A 23,874-nucleotide genomic window follows, 5' to 3' on the forward strand; every position below is an offset into this window, starting at 1 on the left:
CGTGACTGTTGGAAAATTCTAGTTAGTACAATAGAACTGTAAGTGCTAGTAGTTTTCCAAAACTTTCTTAATACCATCATAAGCAAAAGATGATCATTTCTGAGTGATTAAATGAGGCGTACAGCTCTTAAGAGTTTCAATAATAACTGATTACATGGGTGAACATTTGTGTAAAATCACGCTAGATAAAGGGAAGCGCCAGAGTTTCCTCTTGTGTATTTCACTTTCAATTTATTTGCCTAAACAGACCATGTGAGGCAATACATAAAGTGGGGGAAGGGGGGTACAAGAAGCATGCATGACACTGGACCAATCAGGATGAGAAATGAGCTCTTACAGCTTCAATGAAAGTTTCTCTGTTGGTGATGGCAACGATGGTGCAGGAAGGGCAATTCCACTCTACAATGGGGCATGGGGAAAACGAAGACGAGAAGATCAGAGTGCGAGTTCGGAGTGAGCAACACTTAAGGGATGACTTGTACGAGGTGATATACGGGCTGGTGGTGAGAATATATATATATATATATATATATATATATATATATATATATATATATATATATATATATATATATATATATATATATATATATATATATATATATATATATATATATATATATGCAGGAAATCGAAGTGGAGGACTGTTTACTCAGCCACAGCTGCCATTCACTTCTTCGCTCTCATCTTCTGCCACCAACACAGCTTGGCATTAAACTCTCCCCAAAGAAATAAAAAGAAGAAGAAGCATCGCATGAATGCCACGGCTCCGAACAACAACAAAAGGTAGTCAGAAATGTCTGTGTCCTTTGAAAAGAAAAAGGACGAGATGAAAAAATAAAGAAGCAAGAAAGTAATGCACAATTGTCTTGAAGGCTATTGCCACATCACCAAGTTCTTGACTTGCAGTCAACGCGAATAGTACGGCTTCATCCTGGAGACGTGAACCACATCCGAGGAGCGTGGTCTGCGAGAACGGTGTGACGTGTCTGCTGGGACAACTTCGTAGTTCACTTCGCCGAGGCAATGAAGAACTCGGTAGGGTCCGAAGTTCCGACATAACATTTTTTCTGAGCGTCCCCGTTGATGTATAGGAGTAAAAACCCAGACTAGGTCACCGGGTTCGTATATTACTGCTCCGTGGTGGGTGTTGTATTGGCGAGCATCTTGATTTTGCCACGATAAAATGCGAAAGCGCGCCAGCTGCCGGGCGTGTTCGGCACGCTGAACAAAAACATCTGCGTCCGGGGTAATCGTGTCCGGTAGAGTTGGTTGAAGCATGTTGTCAAGCATTGTGGTGACGTCACGGCCATAAACCAGACGAAAAGGAGCAAAGCCGGTGGTTTCCGGCAAAGCCGTATTGTAGGCAACTGTTATATACGGGAGGATTTCATCCCAATTCTTCTGATCCTTGGCGACCTACATACAAAGCATATCTGCAATCGTTTTATTAAAGCGTTCGGTTAACCCGTTAGTCTGCGGGTGGTACGCAGTTGCTGATTGGTGCGTCGTGCCGCTCAGCAACAGGATCAGTCGGAGCAACTGTGCCGTAAAAGCAGTACCACGATCTGTGATGACGACAGCGGGAGCACCGTGGCGGAGAACGATGTTCTTGATGAAAAAGTCAGCCACCTCGGAAGCAGTTTCTCGCTGGGCGGCTTGTGTTTCGCAGTATCTGGTCAAGTAGTCGGTGGCAACCACAATCCAGCGGTTACCAGCCGTAGACTTCGGAAATGGGCCGAGTAAATTCATCCCGACCTTTTCAAAAGGTGCGTGAGGAGGTGACAAAGGCTGAAGCAGACCGGCTGGTTTCGTCGTTGGAGTTTTGCGGCACTGACAGGCTGTACATGTCTTGACGTATTGCCGGACGGTTTTCGTAAGTTTCTGCTAGTAGTATTTGTCTTTGATCCGCGCCAGAGTACGCGCGAAGCCAAGATGCCCTGACGATGGTTTGTCGTGACAAGCACGCACAATATCATCGCGGAGAGCAGCAGTAACGACGAGGAGGTAAACAGTTTTCTTTGAATGAAAGTTGCGCTTGTAGAGGATGCATTGGCGTAGACAGAAAGATGACAAATCACGCACTAACTGACGGGGGGTTGTTGGCGACGTCCCTCAAGGTATTCGATCAGTGGTTGTAATTCTAAGTCTTCGCGTTGCTGCTCAGCCACGTTTAATGATGCGAGAATAGCAAGGCAGCTGAAGTCTTCATCATTGTCTTCTTCAGTGACCTCGACAGGTGCGCGGGAAAGACAGTCAGCGTCAGTGTGTTTCTGACCAGACTTGTAAACCATCGTCATATCGAATTCTTGTAGCCGAAGGCTCCATCTTGCGAGACGGCCCGAAGGATCTTTAAGATTCGCTAGCCAGCAGAGATAGTGGTGGTGACTGACGATTCGGAAGGGGCGTCCGTAGAAGTAGGGCCTGAATTTCGTTGTGGCCCATACAACCGCCAGACATTCTTTTTCAGTCGTCGAGTACTTCTTCTCCGTAGATGACGACGTGCGGCTAGCGTAGGCGATGACGCGTTCCACGCCATCTTGATAATGCACGAGAATAGCTCCGAGGCCAAGGTTGCTCGCGTCAGTGCGGACTTCTGTGTCTGCTTCGGTGTCGAAGTGACCTAGGATCGGTGGCGTTTGTAGGCGTTGTTGAAGGTCGCGGAAAGCGCCGGATTGTTTGGGGCCCCAGACGAAGGCGACGTCATCCTTGATGAGTTGTTGTAGAGGGTCGGTGATTTTCGAAACGCTCGGCACGAATTGGCGGTAATAAGCACAAAGTCCCAGAAAGCGGCATACATCATGCTTTGTTTTCGGTATCGGGAATAAAGCAACTGCCATAACCTTGTCAGGATCGGGGCGAACACCACTGCTGCTGACAATGTGGCCAAGAAATTTCAGTTCCTCATATCCAAAATAACACTTTTCCGGTTTCAGAGAGAGGCCGGCAATGCGAATAGCCAGAAGAACGGCCTCAAGCCGCTCAATGTGCTGTTCGAAAGTCGTAGAAAAAACGACTACGTCGTCTAAATACACTAAACAAGAGTACCACTTCAAGCCACATAAATCTGTGTTCATCATTCGTTGGAACGTGGCTGGAGCGGAGCACAGGCCAAAAGGGAGAACTTTAAATTCATAGAGACCGTCCGGTATTATAAACGCTGTTTTTTCTCAATCCCGTTCATCTACTTCAATCTGCCAATATCCGCTACGGAGATCCATGGAAGAGAAGTAACGGGCGTGTCGCAGGCGATCCAAGGAGTCATCAATACGAAGAAGAAGATATACGTCTTTTTTCGTTATCTTGTTCAGTTTGCGCTAGTCGACGCAAAATCGTAATGAACCATCTTCCTTTTTAACCAGAACAACTGGTGACGCCCAAGGACTAGTCGATGGTTGAATTACGTCGTCGTCGAGCATTTGTTTCACTTGATGACGGATAGCATCTTGCTCCTCCTGGGACACGCGGTAAGCATGTTGGCGCACTGGTTGCACGTTGGGCTAAGTGATAATTCTGTGCTTCATTAGAGGAGTCTGCCGGACTTTCGAAGTAGTGGCAAAGCAGTCACTAAAGGATGAGAGGAGACGGACGAGCCTTGCCCTCTTAGGTTCTTCCAACTGGCGATTGACGTTGAGGCGACTAGTCGCGTCAGTATCGCAGCTGTTCTCAGTCGAGATCGTCGTAATCAAAGGCAATGTGTCCAAATCATTCAATGCCTCCAAGTAAGCTATAGTTGTGCGTTTCGCAAAATGCCTGTGTTCGCCACCGAAGTTAGTAACTAAAACCGTAGTCTGGCCATTTCGCAGTTGAACGAGACTTCGAGCAATGGCCACTTCCCGATCAAGCAATAACGTCAGGTTGCTTTCGGCGATGCCCGTAATCGACTGCTCCCGTGGACACTCAACAAGCACAAAGATACTACTACGAGGTGGCCACGTGACGCAATCATCGACTACGCGTAAGGCCACACCACGATGTTCGTTCTCGATGTCGGAATCTGGAGAAACACAGTTAACAAAACTGACGAAAAAATCACGCAGATTAATTATCGCTCCATATTCTTGCAGCAAATCAATTCCCAAAATGACCGGCCGAGAACAATTGGGCAGTACAAGGAATGATGCTACAAAAGCCGACGCACAAATCTCAAGCCTGGCGGTGCACCTTCCTATAGGGGATACGAGGTGTCCTCCAGCGGTGATTAGTTGAGGGCCGTCCCACGTTATCAGCACCTTGTGTAGACGGGTGGCCAATAAAGCACTCATCACCGAGTAATCAGCTCCCGTGTCGACAAGCGCAGTCACCGGATAACAGTCGACGGAAACGGTAATGGCAGCGGACGTTCTGTTGGCGGTTTCACAAAAAGGCTTTAACGGCCCGTCGTAAGGCAGCGGCGAAGGGTATTCGTCGGTTCGCGTGACAGCGGCTTCACCTCCGGAGGTCGCCGCTTTCAGTTTCCCCGGCGTGGGCTTGCGCCACTGACACCAGGGGACCCAAAGGCGGGTCGGGCGCGGTGCGTTGATGTGGACGGACGGGGTGATGGTGACCGTGACTGTCGTCACGGCGGGACAGGAGCGTGATGACTACCTTCCAAGTAATCTGCAATTTATTGTGGGCGCTCACCATAGCGTGGACAACGTGCATCTGGGTGGAATCCTCGTAGGCCTATTCGTCGGTAGTAACAGTTGCGGTACATGTGTCCAACTTCGCCACAATGGTAGCAAAAAAGACGATTGTCGGGTGCACGCTAGACGGTGGACTTCCACGGGCCAGGACGAAAATCGGCCTGAGAAGGCAGGCGATGGGCTGGACTTGGAAAGCGTCGGGGGGTACCAGTAGGTTGATGAGCAAAATGTGCCGTCGACGGCGTAGAGGCGCGTAGGGCATCCGCGTAGGAAAGCGTGGGAGGTTCGACTTGCGATGGTGGTGAGGAGTGAACGAACTGCCTGATTTCGTTACGAACGACGTCCGTAAGAGCAGCGCTACTGGGAGGGGACGCTGAGAGAAATTTCCGAAGTTCTTCGCGTACAACTTGCCGTATGAGTTCTGTGAGGACCTCCCTGTTATCACCTCCTGGTACAAGCGAGTACGCAGCGGACATGGCTGTCTGACGCTCATACTGCGACACCCGTTGCCGAAGCATGCGCTCCATAATTGTGGCCTCACGTATGAACTCGGACACAGTCGCAGGAGGGTTGCGCACAAGGCCCGCGAAAAGTTGCCCCTTTACGCCTCGCATTAGCAGGCGCACTTTCTTGTTTTCTGGCATCTGGGGGTCAGCCCGTCGAAACAATCGCGACATTTCTTCGACAAACATGACGACGCTCTCGTTCGGCATTTGAAATCGCAAAGAAAGTGCCTGCTCCGCTCACTCTTGCCGTTCGGGGTTACTGAACGCCTCGCGAAGCTGCCGATGGAATTCCTGCCAACTTGTGAGTGCAGTTTCTTGGTTCTCATACCACACTCTTGCCGCGTCTAAGAGGGAGATATACACGTTCTTCAACTTACGGCGATTGTTCCAATAGTTGATGGCAGCGACCCGGTTGAAATGGTCTAGCCAGTCTTTGACATCCTCACTGGCATCACCATGGAATGGGTTGGGTGTGCGAGGCGTGTTGATGACACAGGATATGCTAGCGAGTGGGTCATGCTCGGTTTGGGTTGCGGATGTGGCAAACATTGTCCTCACGGAACTTGCCAAGGGGCCGTACTGTGGTGGTATTCCTTGAAGGCGGCGGCTGCTTCGATAGATATCAGCAGACCCTGGTGCACTGGCGGTGGTTGCTTCTGGTTCAGGACCAGCAGGCATAAAACGTTGCAGTTGCAGTACAGTACACAGCGTGACAATATATATATATATATATATATATATATATATATATATATATATATAATAGGGGACTTGGGGAACGCTGGAGGTTGCGGAAACAGGGCTCAGCGGAAATAGTGTTAAGTAAGGATTTTTTTGTCTATCGTATGGCATCTGGCTGCAAGCCTAAACGGCAAAGTTTTAATAGTAGGCGTCGAAAAGGTACCTTGTCGAACACCTCAGCATGTGTGTTTATCATGTGTGTTAGTATCTAAATATGAATGCAGGTCCGGAAGATAAAGAGCGAGCTGAGTTTCACAACACGTTGCGAAAACAATGCTCTTATGAATGGAAAAAAAACTGTTGTAATTGAGGAAGTTCTTGATGTTTGTGTAAATGACATGCTCCATGATTTTTCATGGTATACTGGGTATCGAGATGGGCCAGGAGTTTCATGCTGAAACTCTGTTACCAGACTTGTAAACAGGATCGACCTCGCCTACTTTCTATTCGTTTGGTGGAGTGTCTGTAGACCAATGATTGATTTATATGTAGGGTGTAATGTCCCAAATCCAACAAATGGTTATGAGAGACGCTGTAGTGGGGGCTCCGGAAATTTTGACCACCTGGGGTTCTTGAACGTGCACCGAGCTCTGAGCACACAAGCCTACAGCATTTTCGCTTCCATCGAAAATGCAGCTGCCGCCGCCGGGATTCGATCCCGTGATCTGCGCGTCAGCAGCCAAGTACCTTAGCCCCTAGACCACCATGGCGGTACATGCCTGAAGACAGAGATTGTCTGAGCAACAAGAGTAAAACTGTGGCAGAAACATTTTTAATGTTTCTTAACAAATTCTCAGTGATGTTATAACACCTGGGGAAGAAGAAACTTTCTGACCCGCAGGTCGCGGGTTCGATTCACGGCTGCGGCGGCTGCACTTCCGATGGAGGCAGAAATGTTGTAGGCCCGTGTACTCAGATTTGGGTGCACGTTAAAGAACCCCAGGTGGTCAAAATTTCCGGAGCCCTCCACTACGGCGTCCCTCATAATCAAATGGTGGTTTTGGGACGTTAAACCCCACAAATCAATCAAGAAGAAACTTTCATTTTATCATTCAGTGATGTCACGCCTACAGCTAGAAAGTTTATAGCCGCCAGTGTTGACACAATAGGGGTACAACATTCAGGTAGGTGGCGTCTGATTCGCTTATGAGAATAGACAAAAAGGTGGCATTAAATGCACTAGCACACTCAGAATCTGATAGAAGATCACCCTGATCATTGTACCGTATTTACTCGCGTAATGAACCCACCTTTTTTTTTTTTTCAGAAGAGTTCACGCCTATTCGGGGGGAGGGTTCATTACGCGAAAAAAAAAAGTCACGGGAGTTACAACAGCGAAAATTTCGCTTGATGGCTTTGCTTCTTTGGGCCCGTTAAATGCGCGACAAAGCTTTTTTGTAGCCTGAAGCTCTTTTTGTTTCGTCTCGTAACGAAAGCGCACAGATCAACGTCGAAGTGTCGTCCAGCCGCTTGGTGCAATTGCTCCAGCGCTTGCTGTTTGTAAGCAGCCTTGTAGCTACCGTACTGGCCCAACGCACCCTGCGCAGCAGGTGTCCCAACCAAGTTCACAACGATAAACTCGACAACAAAAAAGTGGCAGTTTCGCCACATGAGCGAAGCAATGAATACAATATCAACAATTTAAAATTTAACGCTCATACAACTAGAAGATCGAAACGTGCAGCACGATGTTCACGCACACATGACGCACGAAAACAATTCACAGGACGAGAGCTAACTAACAACGTTTACCGCTCGACAGGTAGCGCGCTGTTTAAACAAAAACGATGCACTAATGGTAATTACAGGTACATATATTAGTGCGAAATAACAGTGTAACAAGTGCCCCAGTTGGTACTTCGCTGTGGTCGAAAAGCGCTTTCTTTTCGCAAACGGCGCCTGTCCAGTGACCGAAATGATATTAGTGCGCCCGGTAACTAAACGTGGTCGTTCAGTGAAAGGCCCGTGATTTTCCACACCGGTATATAAGCACGCGTGCACAAACCTCCATAGCCCCCCCCCCCCCCCCCCTTTATTCGCGGAGCAAAGTACGCGTGGGGATAAGCGCGCCTCGGTGCACTGGGACCGAGCTGGGCGCTGCGCGAGGGTGGCTTTTTAAATGCGAAGCATTTTTGCGAACTTTGCGACTTTGAGCCTATCTATCTATCTATCTATCTATCTATCTATCTATCTATCTATCTATCTATCTATCTATCTATCTATCTATCTATCTATCTATCTATCTATCTCTCTATCTATCTATCTATCTATGAACAACTTTTAGCCCTCCTGGCCGTTTCGATGATGATATCGATACCAAACTTGGTATGGCTTAATATGACTGTATGAAGAACATATTTGACTGGTCATAACATGAAAGTCATGAGATGTGCACCATGAATGTCATGATTTAAATGTCAAGGTCTTGCAGCTCTTGCGGTGGTTTTGTTCGCATGGCATGTTGCAAAACTGGTATAGTATGACATGATTGCATGGCGAACACAAGCGACAGACCCTAGCATGAAAATCATGACAGGCTTGTCATGTAACAACATGACAACATGCCATGGTCATGAGGCGCTGGTGACCATTTCGCTAGCGTCACGTATACTAAATTTGGTATTACGGTACGTGAATGGATGACGAAGGTATGTGACTGGTACAAACATGATAATCATGAGATGCGTGTTATGTAAGAGCATGACTACATGCCACGCTCATGATTCACTGGCGGCCGTTTCACTAACCTCACTTATACCAAGTTTGGCATTATGGTACGTGAATGGATGACGAAGGTATGACACTGGTGCAAAGATGATAAACTTGAGATTCGTGTCATGTAACAACATGACTACATGCTACGCTCATGATGCGCTCGCAGCCGTTTTGCTAGCTTCACATGTACCAAACTCGGTATTACGTGACGCCAACGGACAACATAGGTAAATAACACATCCTAATCACGACATGCATGTCATGTAACAACATGAATACATGCCACACTGATGATGAGCTCGCGGCCTTTTCGCTAGCGTCACAGATGCCAAATTTGGTATTACAGTACGTGAATGGATGACGTAGGTATATGAATGGTGCAAACGTGATAATCATGAGATGCGTGTCATGTAATAACATGACTACATGCCACAGTCAAGGCGCCAATACATTTCAACGTGACGCGGTGCGCGTGCTCGCTGGAGTTCACTTCGTCGCGTCACGCCGGCGTTGCGACGCCAGGCGCCGGTCCTGCCATATACTCGCAGGCGTGCGCTGTGCCGCGTTACTTTGACGCATGCGCATTTTAGCGTGTCCGGCGTCCCTGCATAACGAAAAGAGGGAGGCACAGTGTTGTCTGGATAACGCATCGGCGCGAAATGCAGCATATTGCACTTCGCGCCGGCTGCCGTCGGGCCGTGCCGACGGGCGCTGGTCGCTCCTGGCGTCAGACTATAAAGTGCTCGCGTTTGGCTAAGGTAAGCGTCACTGTGCCCAGCGTGCGCGCGCGTCAACGCTACATTGGAGTATATTTGGTCCTTCATGATGCTCTAGCGGCCATTTTGCTAGCTCCGCATATACCGACTTTGGTGTTACGTGACGTCAATGGATGACGAAATATATGACTGGTGCAAACAGGATAATCCTGACACGCGTGTCATGTAAAAACATATCAACATACAACGCTCATAGCGTGCTTATGGCCGTATCGCTAGCTTCACATATACTAAATTTGGTATCACATGACGTGAATAGATGACGAAGGTAAATGACACATCCAAACATGATAATCATGACAGGGAAGTCATGGGCGGCATCATTTACTTCCACCTCGTAACGTTGTGCTGATTTTAAAGTGACATATCAACATTTCTCATTCGTGCTTCGCATATCATCAATTACCGCTGTACGTGGGATCTGGCAATTTTTTTTCTTGAGTTTTATTTACATAGATACAAATACATATACAGTGAGTGACGTCGACGTCGGCGGCGAAACCCATCCGACAGTATCCATATAATTGCTGTCTCAGTAAAACGCAGCGTCCGGTGGCGGCTCAGGAAAGTTGCGGGCGCACTGGGTGCGATTGAATTTTGCATGGCCTTCGAGATAGCAAGGGCACGGCGTGTATTTAGAGTGTTCTGTCTATTTGCGCCACGCGCGCGCCAGTTTGAAGGCCATGCGCTTTGTATTTGTGCCGCTGTGCTTGCGTGACGCTATCAGCAAAAAGTTTTCTCCTGCATTCTACGGATGGTGCTCTGCCGTAAAAAGCGCGATTTTCAAATTTTTATTGACGTCGTCTGCGCTAGCACTGCTCGAAAATATTTAGCATGGTTGAAAAACTATGTTTAGACTTTTATCGCGTTGTTATTTTCAAATATATTTGCTTGATTTAGCGCTGTTTCAAACGTCAACGGCACTGACTATCATACCAAATAAAAATAACAGATACATTACAAAGCTTTTTATCTCTTTTTTCGAGGCGAAGGTGGGGGGTTGGTACATTATGCGAGTAGGTTCATTACATGAGTAAATACGGTATATACAGGTAACGCGGTCAGCTGACAGTTAATGGCGGGCCAGAATTCATGAGGGTCATCGGTTATTATGCGGGGGAGGTCAGAGCTAAAAAAAGAATGTTTACGTTGATGAGCAGTCGCGAGATGTGCGCGTTCAGCTTGATAGTATATCTGTCCCATGTGACTGCATCTTGCTTACACTTCACAGAACGCTAATCGACAGCAAACAATGTCACTTTGAAAAAACATTCCCTATGCTTTCCATACGGTCATTTTGAAGTAGATTTGGTGCCAGTAATCCAGCAACATGTCGATACTGATCCCCAAAGGGACCAAAATCTGCACTCCCATCCTGAAATATATAGTTTTTTTTCTCTTTGATGGTCAAGTTTCAGCACAGAATGAACACATGGGGTCCTTCACTATGCTTTAGACCAGTAATGCCTGTGCAGCTCACGCAAATGCATACCAATGAAGCAGAAAAAAAAGTGTGGTGCGAGGACAGTGATGTGCGAATGGGGTGTTTGCGACTGTCTGCTATAGATGAACTACGTGACCTCTCTCGCAGCGTCACAGAAGGCAGCGGTTATGAGACGGATGCAGCTGGCGCCGGGCAAGGGCCTCATCCTGATGGTGAACCGCAGCTCCTTGCGACCGAAGAACCCCCAGGCACGGCCACAGGCCATCGTGCGCGGAATCCTCCAAATTGTGACCGACATCAACGCCGATGGCGTGGGGCTCACCGACCAAGGCTTGCGAGAGGCCGACGTCAAGGAGGTCACGTCCGACGCCGACGTAAGTGCTTAGCAGTGCCCCTTCAAAGGAACACTGAAGCGACGGGCTTGTCGGTCTGGACCAGTATTTATTCATTAAATTAGTAGTTTTATACTTTTACGGTACCTGAACGTTTATCTATTGCTCTTTCAAAACTTCCCATAGTAGTAGCCCGTCAACTTTTCCTTGTAAAAATATCAGCGAACTTTGCTGAGTGATATAAGTGACTTTTTATTTGCTTAAGTATAAACTTCCTTCCTTTCTATATACCCGCCTTTAAATTTTATGTATATATACCCTTCTTTATATGCATATATACTGTAATAACTGCATACTTTACACACTGTATACTGTGTACTGTACATAAAACACTGTAACCAATTTCTGTGTCATATCAAAGCTACAGGCGAGTACGGTAAAGCTCCTTTATGACAGCCGTAATCAACATGATGCATGTTAATTGCCGGTGCAGATTCGTAACAACGTTTTTTTTTCTACATAACGTCATTGGATAAGAAGGAATACGGGACATTTATTATATCCAGAGGCTCCCTAGAATATCAGAATGATTTATTATGTATGTGCGTTACGGCATTGCGTACGAAGTATCTTTCTTGATTCAGCTAAAGAAATATCCAAGATTATTAATCTTTCTCTCTCAGGTGCTGTCGGACGAGATGCGAGATTATCACGGTCTCTACAGGCATGAATCATACAGCGGGTCTCCGAACGTGTTCAAAAATCTGGTCCAGTACATTTCAACGTAAGTTGACGAAGTGAAATATGAAGTGCAATAGGCCTCGATCAGCTGATGGCTTCACAGCATACGAAGCAATCGTTCCAATGATTTGTTCCATCATTCTGCCCTCTTACTTTCCTCCGATGGTTGCGTATGTGATAGAGCTTTAAAAGTGGGAATGAAGGCGAGGATTTACTGCTTCTCTCCAGCCCACCTTGAAAAATACCTGTTTTTCCAAGCAGCCCTCGCAATATAAATTGCTATAGCCTCCAAAGTTTTTATACATCGTCTCTTTCAGCATGCAGTCGCCAAATGACACACAAAGGACGCAGAAAAATTGGGCGAAATGGTTACTAAACCTAATATTTGAAACTTCAAGAAACGTTCATATTTCGATGTAATAAGATAGCAACAAATAGGTACGTTATACTAAGCAAAGTTAACGTTTAAAACAACTTCACGAAATGATGGCGCAAAGAAGCATTGCTGATGCAGGGAATGAATTAACCTTTGTGCTCTCCATTGCTTCAACAGCACCTGAATGCTGGGAACCCAGTACGCATCAAATTATTGATTGATTGATTGATTGATTGGTTGATTGATTGATTGGTTGATTGATTGATTGATCGATTGATTGATTGATTGATTGATTGATTGATTGATTGATTGATTGATTGATATGTGGGCTTTAACGTCGCAAAGCCACCATATGATTACGCAGTGAATGCATCAGCCTTCTGTTGTTTCTGTTGAAAATACGCGTGCGACCACCCCCCGGCCACTCAAGGTGCACAATTCCCTCCGCAGCTGTGCGAGTCCCCCTCCGGGAAGCCACATGGGTACTTCGCGTCACGTACATCGGCCAGTGCGTTTCTTCTCTGCATCAGATGCGACCTTTTACAGTCTCGCACTCTTTCACTCTCACATAGAATATAGGACGCACGGGGCGAGGCTCTCGCACTTGCACGTTCTGCGTACATCACTGTGACACCAACGGCAAATCGAGCCTTGGGTATCTTTGTAATCAATTATTTATTCATATAATTATTTATTAAGTGAGAATCATTTCTTAGCGAACTTCGGCGACTTTGAGCGTATCTATTTATCTTTCTATCTATCTAGCCGCTTATGATTGGGTGCTCTGGGGGTCATCCCCTTACCTTGGCGCGAACCAAAATTAGCATGGGAGGGTAAGATGGTTTGACGAATATGACGTGCTGTTCAAGACATGAATAATGTCACAATCTCGTCGCGTACACTCTAAGCCAAAAATGGCCAAAATGGGAGCAACGGCTGTTTTTACTCCTTCAGACCGACTGTTACTCTCCGAAAAGACCAAGCGGAACAAGATGGCCGACTTGTTCGAGAATGGGGGAGCAACTGTATTCATCTTAAGTTTGTAAGGGAGCAACGGAAGGAGGAACCGCTGTAAATGCTCTCGTCACGCAACGGTTACTCCCCGGCAGGACACCGCACACAAATATGCATGCCGCCCACATTGATATTAATGGGCCAGATTATTGTTTGTTCTGTGTGCCAAACTTCACCAAACCAAAACAGTGATTTATTTTAGCATCCGTAGATAATAAGATAGCAGCGCTGGCTGAACACAGAAGGCCTGAGAATACAATACGGCAAATACCTAACACACGCAGCAGCAGAATGGAAAGTTGGCACGTCAAAGCGGACCGAACGCCGAAACACGTGCAAAACAACGATAAAAAAAGCCTAGACACGCCGTTCGTCCGCGAAGTAAGGGCGTCAAAGTCGATCAAGCACCGAAACACGTGCATAAGGAGCCCCCCCCCCCCCCCGCCCAGATATATCGGAGAAAAAAAAAAGCGGACCCAGACGCGTTTCTCATCAGCCATTCACTTAGTAGCACGCTTCACCGTGTAGTTTGAGGGCAGAATGACAAATCTGCGCCTTCTGCGCCCGCACGACAAGTGTGGCGCTGGTGTAGCAAACGATGTAAGTTACAAAATAATTTTTATTCCGTGTTTATGTTGACTAGCACTAAATAAAAATTACACTCAACTTTTTATATTTATTTATGAGTTTTAGTGTACCCCAGTTTTTTTTTATAATTGTATTAGGACAACACATTGAAATTATTGCGCTGACGCCTGTGCTGCCACTGCTCGACGTTTTTTTTTTTTCGGCGCAACTAGGTTCGCGTTCGCACTACTTACTCATTTTCATATGGTCTGTGGTTGGCGAGCACATGGACGTGCGAGCTTGTCAGCTATGTTTTGATCGTGTGTGTGTGTCGCAGATTTGCGTTTCTACTTATTCGTGATGAAGGTTAGTGTATATTTATCTTTATGGAGCCCGAAGTAGTTGTGGATTTTGCTGCTGGGTGGAACAAACACATCGTAAACACGTCTTCAGCTATCTGCAAGCCTGTTCGCTCGTCGGACAAAGGACTGTGCATGCATCAGCGTGCAGGTGAGTGGCATTTCCAGCAACATTTAATGCTCTTACAATACATTGTTGAGTGGTTGCGCTATTGAAAGAGAAATTATTTGCTCTTATTCACCGTATCCATTGCTAGCCGTATCGGACTAAATTACCTCTATTACCGCCTGCATACCCTCTTGCTTCCCCTGTCACCACTGCAGTGCCAGTGTACTTTTGCAGTTAAAAGTTCATTTCCGCAACACTACCTCGCTTGAAAAAACATTGGGGCGGGGTTGTAGCTGCATTCATACTGGCACTTTTCTACCATTGGCTTTATGTAATGTCAACGGCTGAGTGTTGGGGCCTTGGGCCGCATTTTTTAGAGATGTAAAGTGTTTGTAAATCAGTAAGTGAACAAATCATTGTCGCATCACTTCACTGGCATAGCCAGGCGGTTGCGCACAGAATTTTTTTAGGCCGGGCGTAGGGAGCCCAAATTGACGACCATATTCGCTTGCCCGGCCTATTCAGATAAGCGGACCCCCCCCCCCCTCCCCGCACGCCTAAAAAAAAAAATCTGCCCACATCACTGCGTCACTTGCTTCACCTCTGCGCTGAACGTACTATTTTATAAGCGCACCATCAAGCGAGCAGTTTACATATTGACAGAACAATTGGAGGAGGAATGACCCAAATCTTTCAGATTTATTTAGTGATGCAAAACCTTAGCAAACCTGAATATTGTAAAAGACAATCATAAATGCTGTATGTTCTCGTTAGCACTGTCATTATTCTGCATCATGAAATCTTTATGCGCTGTGAAAACTTGGCATGCCGTTGAACTCACATATCGACGTAAATACCAATCGACGAAAATTTTGACAACCTCAATAACGCCGTTTGGGATTTGCCGCATGCACATAATTAGGCTGATTCCCACTTGGCTGTTCTTAACCTGACTTCACTGCTACCAAATGAAACAATATTTGATGCATGTCTTTTACTTTTTTTTTTCAGGGATATGACACAAATTTGGTTATACTGCAGATAAAGATGCTCCCAACGATGCTAAAGTACAGAAAGCAAGTGAATTTTGGTAAGTGCAGACTTTTTGTACTACGTATATGAAAGCATCTCTTTTTAGGGGCAAACTGTGCATGTGTTGGCCAGAGAATAGTTCATTATGCCACATGGTTACACTGGCACAGACAATTCGACATGGCTCCGCTGGCCCGTGTGTGTGCTCACACTGCTACCGTTAAGATAAAATGTTCATGTTTTCATTGCAGGGATTGCTGTTTGTACTAAAAAGCCAACTGCCAAGATTTGTTTACGCTGGTACTCCTAAAAGTACGCTTTCCCTATTTACATGGATTTTGGCTTGCACAAAGCATAACACTTGGGCCTAGATTCACAAAGCTGTCCATGCGCAGGCCTTCATAACAGCGTTTCTTGACTTGCCTTTACCCTGTTTTCTGCAGATGTTTCGTGGATTTAAAAGTGCCACAGCATGTTGACCTCCCTCACTCTGAAATATTCGCGTTCAACGTTCCGCAAGAGTGGGCTTAACTTTCTTGTGCACCTCTTTGCTAGTCCAAGATACTGAAGTGTTATGCTCTTACTAGAGGTGGCAGTGTTTTTAACGTTTGTATTTCCATCACATTGACCAAGTATGCGATCTTGGCTTGATTGGTAGCACATCCTCAACAAATGTCTTTGTGGCACATGTAGAAGGCAGTACAAAATAAATAGGCAGACATTCACACAGGGAGCTAACTTCTAATAATGCTTTTTTTTTTGGAAACCATGGTGTGCTTATTCCAATTTGTCTAACAAGCAGTAACCTGTTTGGCTGTGAACCAACAAGACGTTTGAGCTAATAAAAGCTTCACATCTTGTTGCTCTTAAATATATATGTATTGGCAAGCTATCTGTGACACTGTCAAACGAAAAATCAGAATATCTGTGCATGCCTTAAGATATATTGCTTCGTTTACATATCTCGTGGCTGTGACCCGTCAACCGAGTGAACAAATGCACCCTAGTTTTCTAAATTTAAAGCATTTTTTGAAGGTAGCACAGTCTACATTTATTTGTCTATAGTTTTGTCTAGCCGTTTGCGTCAGGTACAAAGAAATATACTGAAGTATATTATGTAGCCTCTGCAAATGGTTGCTTTCAAGCAGGCTTTGCATGCTTTGCTTGTGCCTACAGGTATTGCACAATTCAAGACGCAGCAGCGTATGATAGAACAGTAGAATCGGGAGCAACTATGTGCATGAGCTAAATAAGTATTTTAACATGAGCGGACAGTACGTGTTATTTGCCACACACATGACCTCATTTAGAATGCCCATTGGTGAATGGGCTCATAGAAATGTCACTCAGCTGTGTATAGGAAACAAGTTAACTGAACCTAAGGGTATCTTTAACTGCTACAAATATGCCTTGTTGAGGTGCTGCACATTTTCTTCCAGAATATTGCTGTCTGAGACATCATGTGAAGAGCGTCTACCACATCAGCATTTATATGGCTTGCCAAGGAACGTTTGGCCGAACCTTCCTTTTTTTCACATTTCGTTTTGCAGTAGACATCCTTGAATGTAAGCGCCGCTGCAGTGTGTGTGACTCATTGTTATGAATTTATTCTGGCATGTTTAACCTCACACTTCTATTTTTTTTCTTGCAGCAATGAGATGCTTCACATATGCCTGCGGTGACGTTCTGCTGCGCTAACCTGATGGAAACACCAGCTGCGAAACTTGACTTTTTCAGAATTGGAGAAGTTGCCCTTCTCTCACCAATGATGACACAGACTGCCCTATGCTAGAAATTCAAGATTGTTTTTCCACGGATGACGCAGAAAACCTTTGATGTATTATGGTGTTTGTTTAGTGCTGGCTGTGGTGTGGCGAAGTCTACTTTTACGTGTGGTCACACGTCGCCTCATAAAAAGAACAATAAAGCATTCATTTTCCTTTGAATATTGTCCACTTTTTGTGTTAGAAGCACCAAGCAGTGCTCTTCCAAGGAGCTCTCGCCATGTGTTAAGCGTGTGACAAGCATACTCGAGATAAATACTCATTTCCCCAAGGAGTAACTGGAAGCATGTGCAGTTGGTTTTCAAAGAGTAACTGCGAACACGTGGGAGGAACAGTAAAGAGTAACTGCTGCTCTTAGAAGAGCAACTGGTGGGAGTAATGGTTGGTCGGCAGGGAGCAACTGGTGGGAGTAACTGTTGGTCTGCAGGGAGGAACTGGAGGGAGTAACTGTTCATCCCCCGAAGGAGGAACTGAAAGGAGAGCAACGGTTCCTCCCTCTGCAGTTACTCCTTTTAGGAGAGTAATGGGAGTGGCAATGCAATTGCTCCCTGAAAGGAGCAACCCCTATACCCCTGTTGCTCCGTTTTGGCTTAGAGTGTACGTTATCAAACACTTCCCGCCAGACAGTAGCACATATCCACGGGCGGGTATGTGCCACTGGTATTCCAACAAATGACGCATGCTCATCAGGTTCATCCGTCGTACCTAGGAACGACGAGAACACACATGGGCAATTTTAACTCGCGAGCTTAAAGAAATACCCGACATTGGTAGCGTCGACCCAACGAATGGAAAAAATTAATGTCAGGGTCTCAGCTAGAATCGAACCCACGCATTCTACATGGCAATGTAGCATTTTACCACAAAGCTACGGCAGATTTCGTAACTACTCTTCAAATAGACGCTAATCGTTGTGAAACGTCAATTTTGGTTGCAGTACTGCCTACCCAATTTCATAAACATTACATATGTACTCCATTGATACAGCCGTCGCGTCGGGTTAACGTCGATTGTGGTTAGTTGCCATGCGCTGAAGTTGGTATATGTAGTAGTGCCCAGGGCCAGCATCCTCGAGAGCATCCACGCTTCATATCAGCTTCTGGTGTTGCTAATACGCATGTTGCAGTTGGCATCGTTGCTCAAGTGTAAGAAACTGGTTATATAAACAGCTGCAACTCTTCAACATACGTCTGTACGCGCAACATTTGTACATATATTTAGCGTCACTTCGCGACGTGTTGCTCAATAAAAAAAATTACATCGTCACCTTCCTTCCACATGCTTCGCATAACGTCGATTCCCACCTACGTGGAACCTGCCAAATTTTTATTTTTAGGGGCGAAGCTCCTTATAGCGGCACCCGTTCGTCCCTCGTAGTATGTAACAAGTATCACATTTTGACCTCCAAGGTGGTGCCGGTGAGAGACTTCTTCTGTGCGTTGTTGAACAATAAAAAAATATTTCTCAATGTACATGTCAATGGCTGCTAATGGGGAATCAGAGACAGGAGCATTCGGCTTTTAGTTAACGCGCAGGCTGCGATCACCATTAGCAGCCATTGGCATGGACATTGAGCACTATCTGACAAGAAAGGGTTGCTACGTTATACTCGCTGGGTGTAACCTCTTTAGCTTTAGAAAGGTTTAGCGAGCGTTGAGCCGCAGTGCCATGAATACAATGAACTTGTATATACCATGAATGAACTCGAGGTGGTTAAAAATGGGAAGTAGATACGAAGCGCAAGCCGTAAGAAAGTAAAAGCCGAATTCTCCGCCTCTCATTTTCCATTAGCAGCCATTGGCATGTACATTGAGCACTATCTGACTGAAAACGTTTGCTACGTCATACTCGCTGGGCGTAACCTCCTTGGTTTTCGAAAGGTTTAGTGAGCGTTCGGCCGCAGTGCCATGAATACAGTGAACTAGTATATACCATGAACTCGAGGTGGTTAAAGGTGGGAAGTGGACCCGAAGCGCAAGCCGTAAGAAAGTGTGCGTGTGCCACCTCTCGTTTAGTCATTGGAATGTCCGCTGGATGGCGGTGCTTCTATATGGGGAATATATGATGAAAAGATGCGAGATGGTGGTACTTGCAGTGTTGAATAGATGGACGAACGGACACATAGACAGATGCATGGATGGACGCATAAACGGACGCAGGGGCGGCTGCATGGACGAACGCAGGGACGGACGCACGAACAGACGCACGGACGGACGGGCTGATGGACGCATGGACGGTCACACTGACGGACGCATGACGGACGCACTGACGGACGGCATGGACGGACGGACGCATGGACGGACGGATTTGTGGAGACGAACTGTCATTACGGGCAGATGGTATAATTGGCCAAGACGTTCTAGTAGAACGAGATGCCGACCTCCTGCTGAGTGAGGGGTGCCTGAGAATAAGCAATGAACGTGTCCCATTTATCAATTGCGTTGGAAAGCCCAGGCCAGCCGAAAAAACTAGTTCCGGTGAAATGGAGTACAGTCCACTGAGGCCGCGTAATGTTAATGTTGTCTCCTTTATCGAAGAGGCTACCCTCCCACCACTATGCGAGTGCGTGCTGGCAGGTCAGGCTCACACGCCGGTGCCCCCAGGCAAAACCAAGGTTGTCGAGGTTAGTGGCCTAGAAACAAATGGATTAACTGCAGTACCTACCTTGACCACCACACGGGAATACGGCGTATTGCCAGTAAGGATGGCAAACCTAACATTGAAGGAGATCCACCTCCCTAAGAATAAAGTGGTTAGCTCCTTGGTTGACACGGAAGCCTACCACGTGGTCGCGATGGTTGAGGGAGTAGGAGGAGGCCCCGTTGACGAAGGAGATCTGTTGAAGATGTTCGGTCTGTCGCACGTCGACGGAAAGGAGAGATAAATGATGGAGAGCATGATAGTGCAGAATCAGTCAATATTCTCAGCAGAAACAACAGACTTGGGGTGATGCGAAGCTATCAAGCATAGGATTCACACCAAAGGGGCGGCACCTGTATATCGCCGGGCATACAGGATCCCTTTCGCGCGCAGGGAAGAAATGGAAAGACAGGTAGACTCCTTACTGGGAGCCGATATAATTCAGTACTCAACCTCCCCCTGGGGAGCACCCGCACTGCTGGTCGAGAAGCCGGACGGGTCATACCGATTTGTTGTCGATTACAGGGACCTCAACAAAGTTACCCTCATTGACCCATATCCGCTTCCTAATGTCCACAAAGCACTTGCCCAACTGGGGAAGGCGAAATATTTCACGGTCGTGGATGTAGCCAGCGGGTACTGGGAAATTGAGATGGAGCCTGGTTATAGAGAAAAAAGAGCCTTCAACACCCCCTCCGGTTATTACGAGTGGAACCGAATACCCATGGGGCTTGTAAACAGTGCGGCCATCTGGCAGAGAACCGCAGATGTGATCCTCGCAGGCCTACTCGGCAAACTTTGCCACGTGTATTTAGATGACATCATAGTATACAGCGAGACGTTCGAGGACCATCTGCGGGACCTCGGTGAGGTGTTTTCGAAATTGTGAGCGGCTGGTTTGAAATTGTAACCCGCTAAGTGCCAGTTTCTATAACCGGGGGTTAAATACTTGGGACACATCGTGTCCGCGGAGGGCGTTCGTCCGGACCCGTTGAAGGTACAGTGCGTAAGGGATTTCCCACCACCTAAAAACAAGACCGAGGTGAGACAGTTCTTGAGACTCTTGTCCTATTACAGGAGGCACGTTCCTTCATTTGCGGAAGTAGCGAAACCAATTACCCGCCTCACCAGCAAAAGCCCATTCGAATGGAATGCAGGCACCCAGGCGGCATTCGAGCAACTGAAAACGCTGCTCGTAATGGCACCTATCCTGCGGTTTGCAGACTTCTCAAAACCGTTTATTTTGACGACGAACGCGTCAAAATACGCTGTCGGAGCGGTGCTATCTCAAGTCCATGACGGACTTGAACACGCAGTGGCCTACGCAAGCCGCCAGCCTGATTCGGCGGAGCAAAAGTATGGCGCGACGGACCAAGAGTGTTTGGCCGTCGTTTGGGCAGTGCGTCACTTTAGGTGTTACTTGTACGGAAGGAGTTTCCGAATTGTTACCGACTGTCAACCTCTCAGGTGGCTCATGAACGTGAGGGACCCTAGCTTGAGACTGGCGTGCTGGCACTTACTCCTTCAGGAGTACAGCTTCGACATCGTAGATCGCCCAGGAAAGCGGAACCAAAACGCCGATGCTCCAAGCCGTGTGAGTGTGGCGGGTGTGGTTGATTTCGCGCCGTCGTCTGATGAGGCTCATTACCGTGAGGAACAGGGTAGGGATCAGGCACTTCAACAGGTGATCCAGCAATGCAAAAACTCCACAGACAACACCTGTTGGAGGTATCGGCTAGACAGCACCGGACTATTGAGACTAAAGGAAGGAAGTACCGCAGACGTCGGGAAAATTGTCGTACCGAGATCGATGGTCGGCGAACTGATGAGAGTACATCATGATTCACCTTGTGTCGGACACCTGGGAATAAGGAAAACCCTGTTGCGATTGAAGAAGGCTTTTTTTTGGTTAGGGATGAAAGCAGACGTGGTCAAATACTGAGCAGATGCAAGTCGTGTATTCTCCGGAAGGTACTGAAGGGTCGAAAACAGGCTCCACTTAAATTATTCTCTGATGTACACGAGCCGTTTCAGAGAACTGCGATGAATATTGTGGGACCGCTGCCGTGTACGACGTCCGGAAATAGGTACATCTTGGTCTTTGTTGATCACCTGACTCGATTCGCGGAAACATTCACGCTGCCAGACCAGAAGGCAGACACGATCGCTAAGGCACACTCGACGCACACTCGTCGAGGGCGTATTGTTGCGTTATGGCACCCCGTTGCAACTCCTCACAGACCAGGGCACCAAATCACTGGTAAACTTCACTGTTAAGAAGATGCACTTATTTCCGGACGTCGTACATGGCAGTGGTCATGAGAGAGGTATGCGACGTGCTTGGTGTGAAGAGGTTACGAACGACCGCCTACCACCCGCAGTGTAACGGAGCTGTCGAACGCCTAAACCAAACACTCGTTAGTATCATGTCCCACTGCGTGAGCGAGAACCAGCTGGATTGGGATAAGTGGCTCCCGTTCGCGACTTTCGCTTATAATGCCGCCGTCCACGAAGGCACAAAAGACAGCCCTTACTACCTCCTGTTTGGCAGGGACCCCGTCGAGTCCGGGGGGGCTTTCTGTGAACCAAAGGGGCACTACGGCACACTCGATGACTACCGCACGGAGCTAACACAGAGGCTTCAGCGAGCTCACAACATGGCTTCGTCCACGCTCTGTTCTGCGGCAGAGTTGCGTAAAAAGAGGCTTGGACCTTCCTGCAGGGACCCGAAACTTAAAGTTGGAGAGAGAGTTTATATCAGGGTCGGCGCAGTTGCGAGGACTGGCCAGGAAGTTAGCCGCCAAATGGGATGGACCGTATCGCATCATTGAGCGTCTTTTGTCCGTCACCATGCGCGTGCGTAACATCAAAACGCGCGAAAGCAAGGTCCCCCACGTAAACAGGCTGTGACGAGCGGATCCCTCGGGACGTGCCGAACTTGAGCAAAGTAGCCGACCAGAGTCCTCGACACGGTCATCCGGCAGTCCAGCCGTCGGGGCAGGTAACGCGAACATGCCTAACATACCCCTGGAACTCCTGCTGGAGTTAATACTACAAAAGCAGCCGCAGCGACCCGTATGTCCAGCAGGGGCCACGAGTCCTATATACCCCCTTAGAAGCCATGGTCCTGTCCCCGATCCACCTTAGGTTAAGAGACAACGGTATGGCCCACACATACAGCGGACAACAGGTAGGCAAGAGGCGAGCCGGGATCTTGGGTCGCTTGCTATGTCGGGGTCATAAATGTCCATGGTGCTTGTTATTTTGATCCCTATGTTTTCACCCATATCCTACTTTCATTACTTTTGCGTGAGCACTGTGCCAGTTTTTCGCCCCTCATGGATTTTTTTGCTTATAGACCTGTTTCGTTTAAAGATTGGATTTCGAAGAGGGCATGTAGTTCATTTGATTATTGTGGCTTTGTGTTGCTCGCAATATCTGATGTTGGCCTCTGAGCGAATGATGTGCGTGGAATCGATTTCACCTATGGCATAGGGGAGGAGCATAGAGTTAGTGAATGTGAGGTTACCTAGACTTCGCCGCGTGTCGGAGAGAGGGTGCGAGGGGGACTGGTCTGAAAAGCGGTGAGGTTTAGATAGACAAGATATGTGACTGGCCTCTGTGGCCCAAGCTAGGCAGCTAATGCGAGGTGGTTGGTCGAGATACCTAAATAGACGCTGCACAACAGGTGATGAGATGAGACAAGTAAAGATAAGACAAGCTACGGCGTTTTCCCTACACAATAGTGTCGTGCCTCGATAGGAGGCGGGGAGGGCTGGCTTGTGGGAAGAGTTGAAGCAGCCCCGGTATCGACGAGGCGAGGTGAAAGTTCAAATTGAAATGGTTTCACGGCGTCTCCCCGCACGGAAGTGTCACGCATCATTAGGAGGCAGGGGACGTCGTGATCGGTATTGATGTACAACGCCCAATGTCACAGTTGCACAGGACAGCATATAAGCTACGTTCTCAGCCAATCAGAACACGCATTTCGCGTTGAAGTTCCCTTTCCCTCACCGACAGTTGCAGCAGAGGCCGGGCAGGAGATGGTACGCGAGGGTAATTCAGTGTTGCTACATGCATGACCTATGTTTTCCCGCCATCCCGCTTTTCGTT

General features: G+C 47.3%; 1 protein-coding gene and 1 long non-coding RNA gene across 2 annotated transcripts in view; both read left to right on the forward strand.

Annotated features, from left to right (window-relative positions):
- The first annotated feature begins 10,959 nt into the window (after positions 1-10,959).
- LOC142768250 (uncharacterized) overlaps positions 10,960-23,874 on the forward strand; it is an 89,267-nt gene continuing 76,352 nt past the window's right edge. Inside the window, exons 1-2 of the mRNA XM_075870204.1 lie at positions 10,960-11,181; positions 11,823-11,923. Coding sequence (XP_075726319.1) covers positions 10,975-11,181; positions 11,823-11,923 — 308 coding nt within the window. The 5' untranslated portion in view covers positions 10,960-10,974. The remainder of the gene's footprint in view (positions 11,182-11,822; positions 11,924-23,874) is intronic.
- LOC142768242 (uncharacterized) lies at positions 14,022-17,246 on the forward strand. The gene is made up of 3 exons (XR_012885257.1): positions 14,022-14,347; positions 15,317-15,395; positions 16,989-17,246. It is a non-coding gene; the product is annotated as an uncharacterized LOC142768242 (long non-coding RNA).

The sequence above is a fragment of the Rhipicephalus microplus genome, chromosome 1 (assembly GCF_043290135.1).
Source record: "Rhipicephalus microplus isolate Deutch F79 chromosome 1, USDA_Rmic, whole genome shotgun sequence".
Taxonomy (NCBI): Eukaryota; Metazoa; Arthropoda; class Arachnida; order Ixodida; family Ixodidae; genus Rhipicephalus; species Rhipicephalus microplus.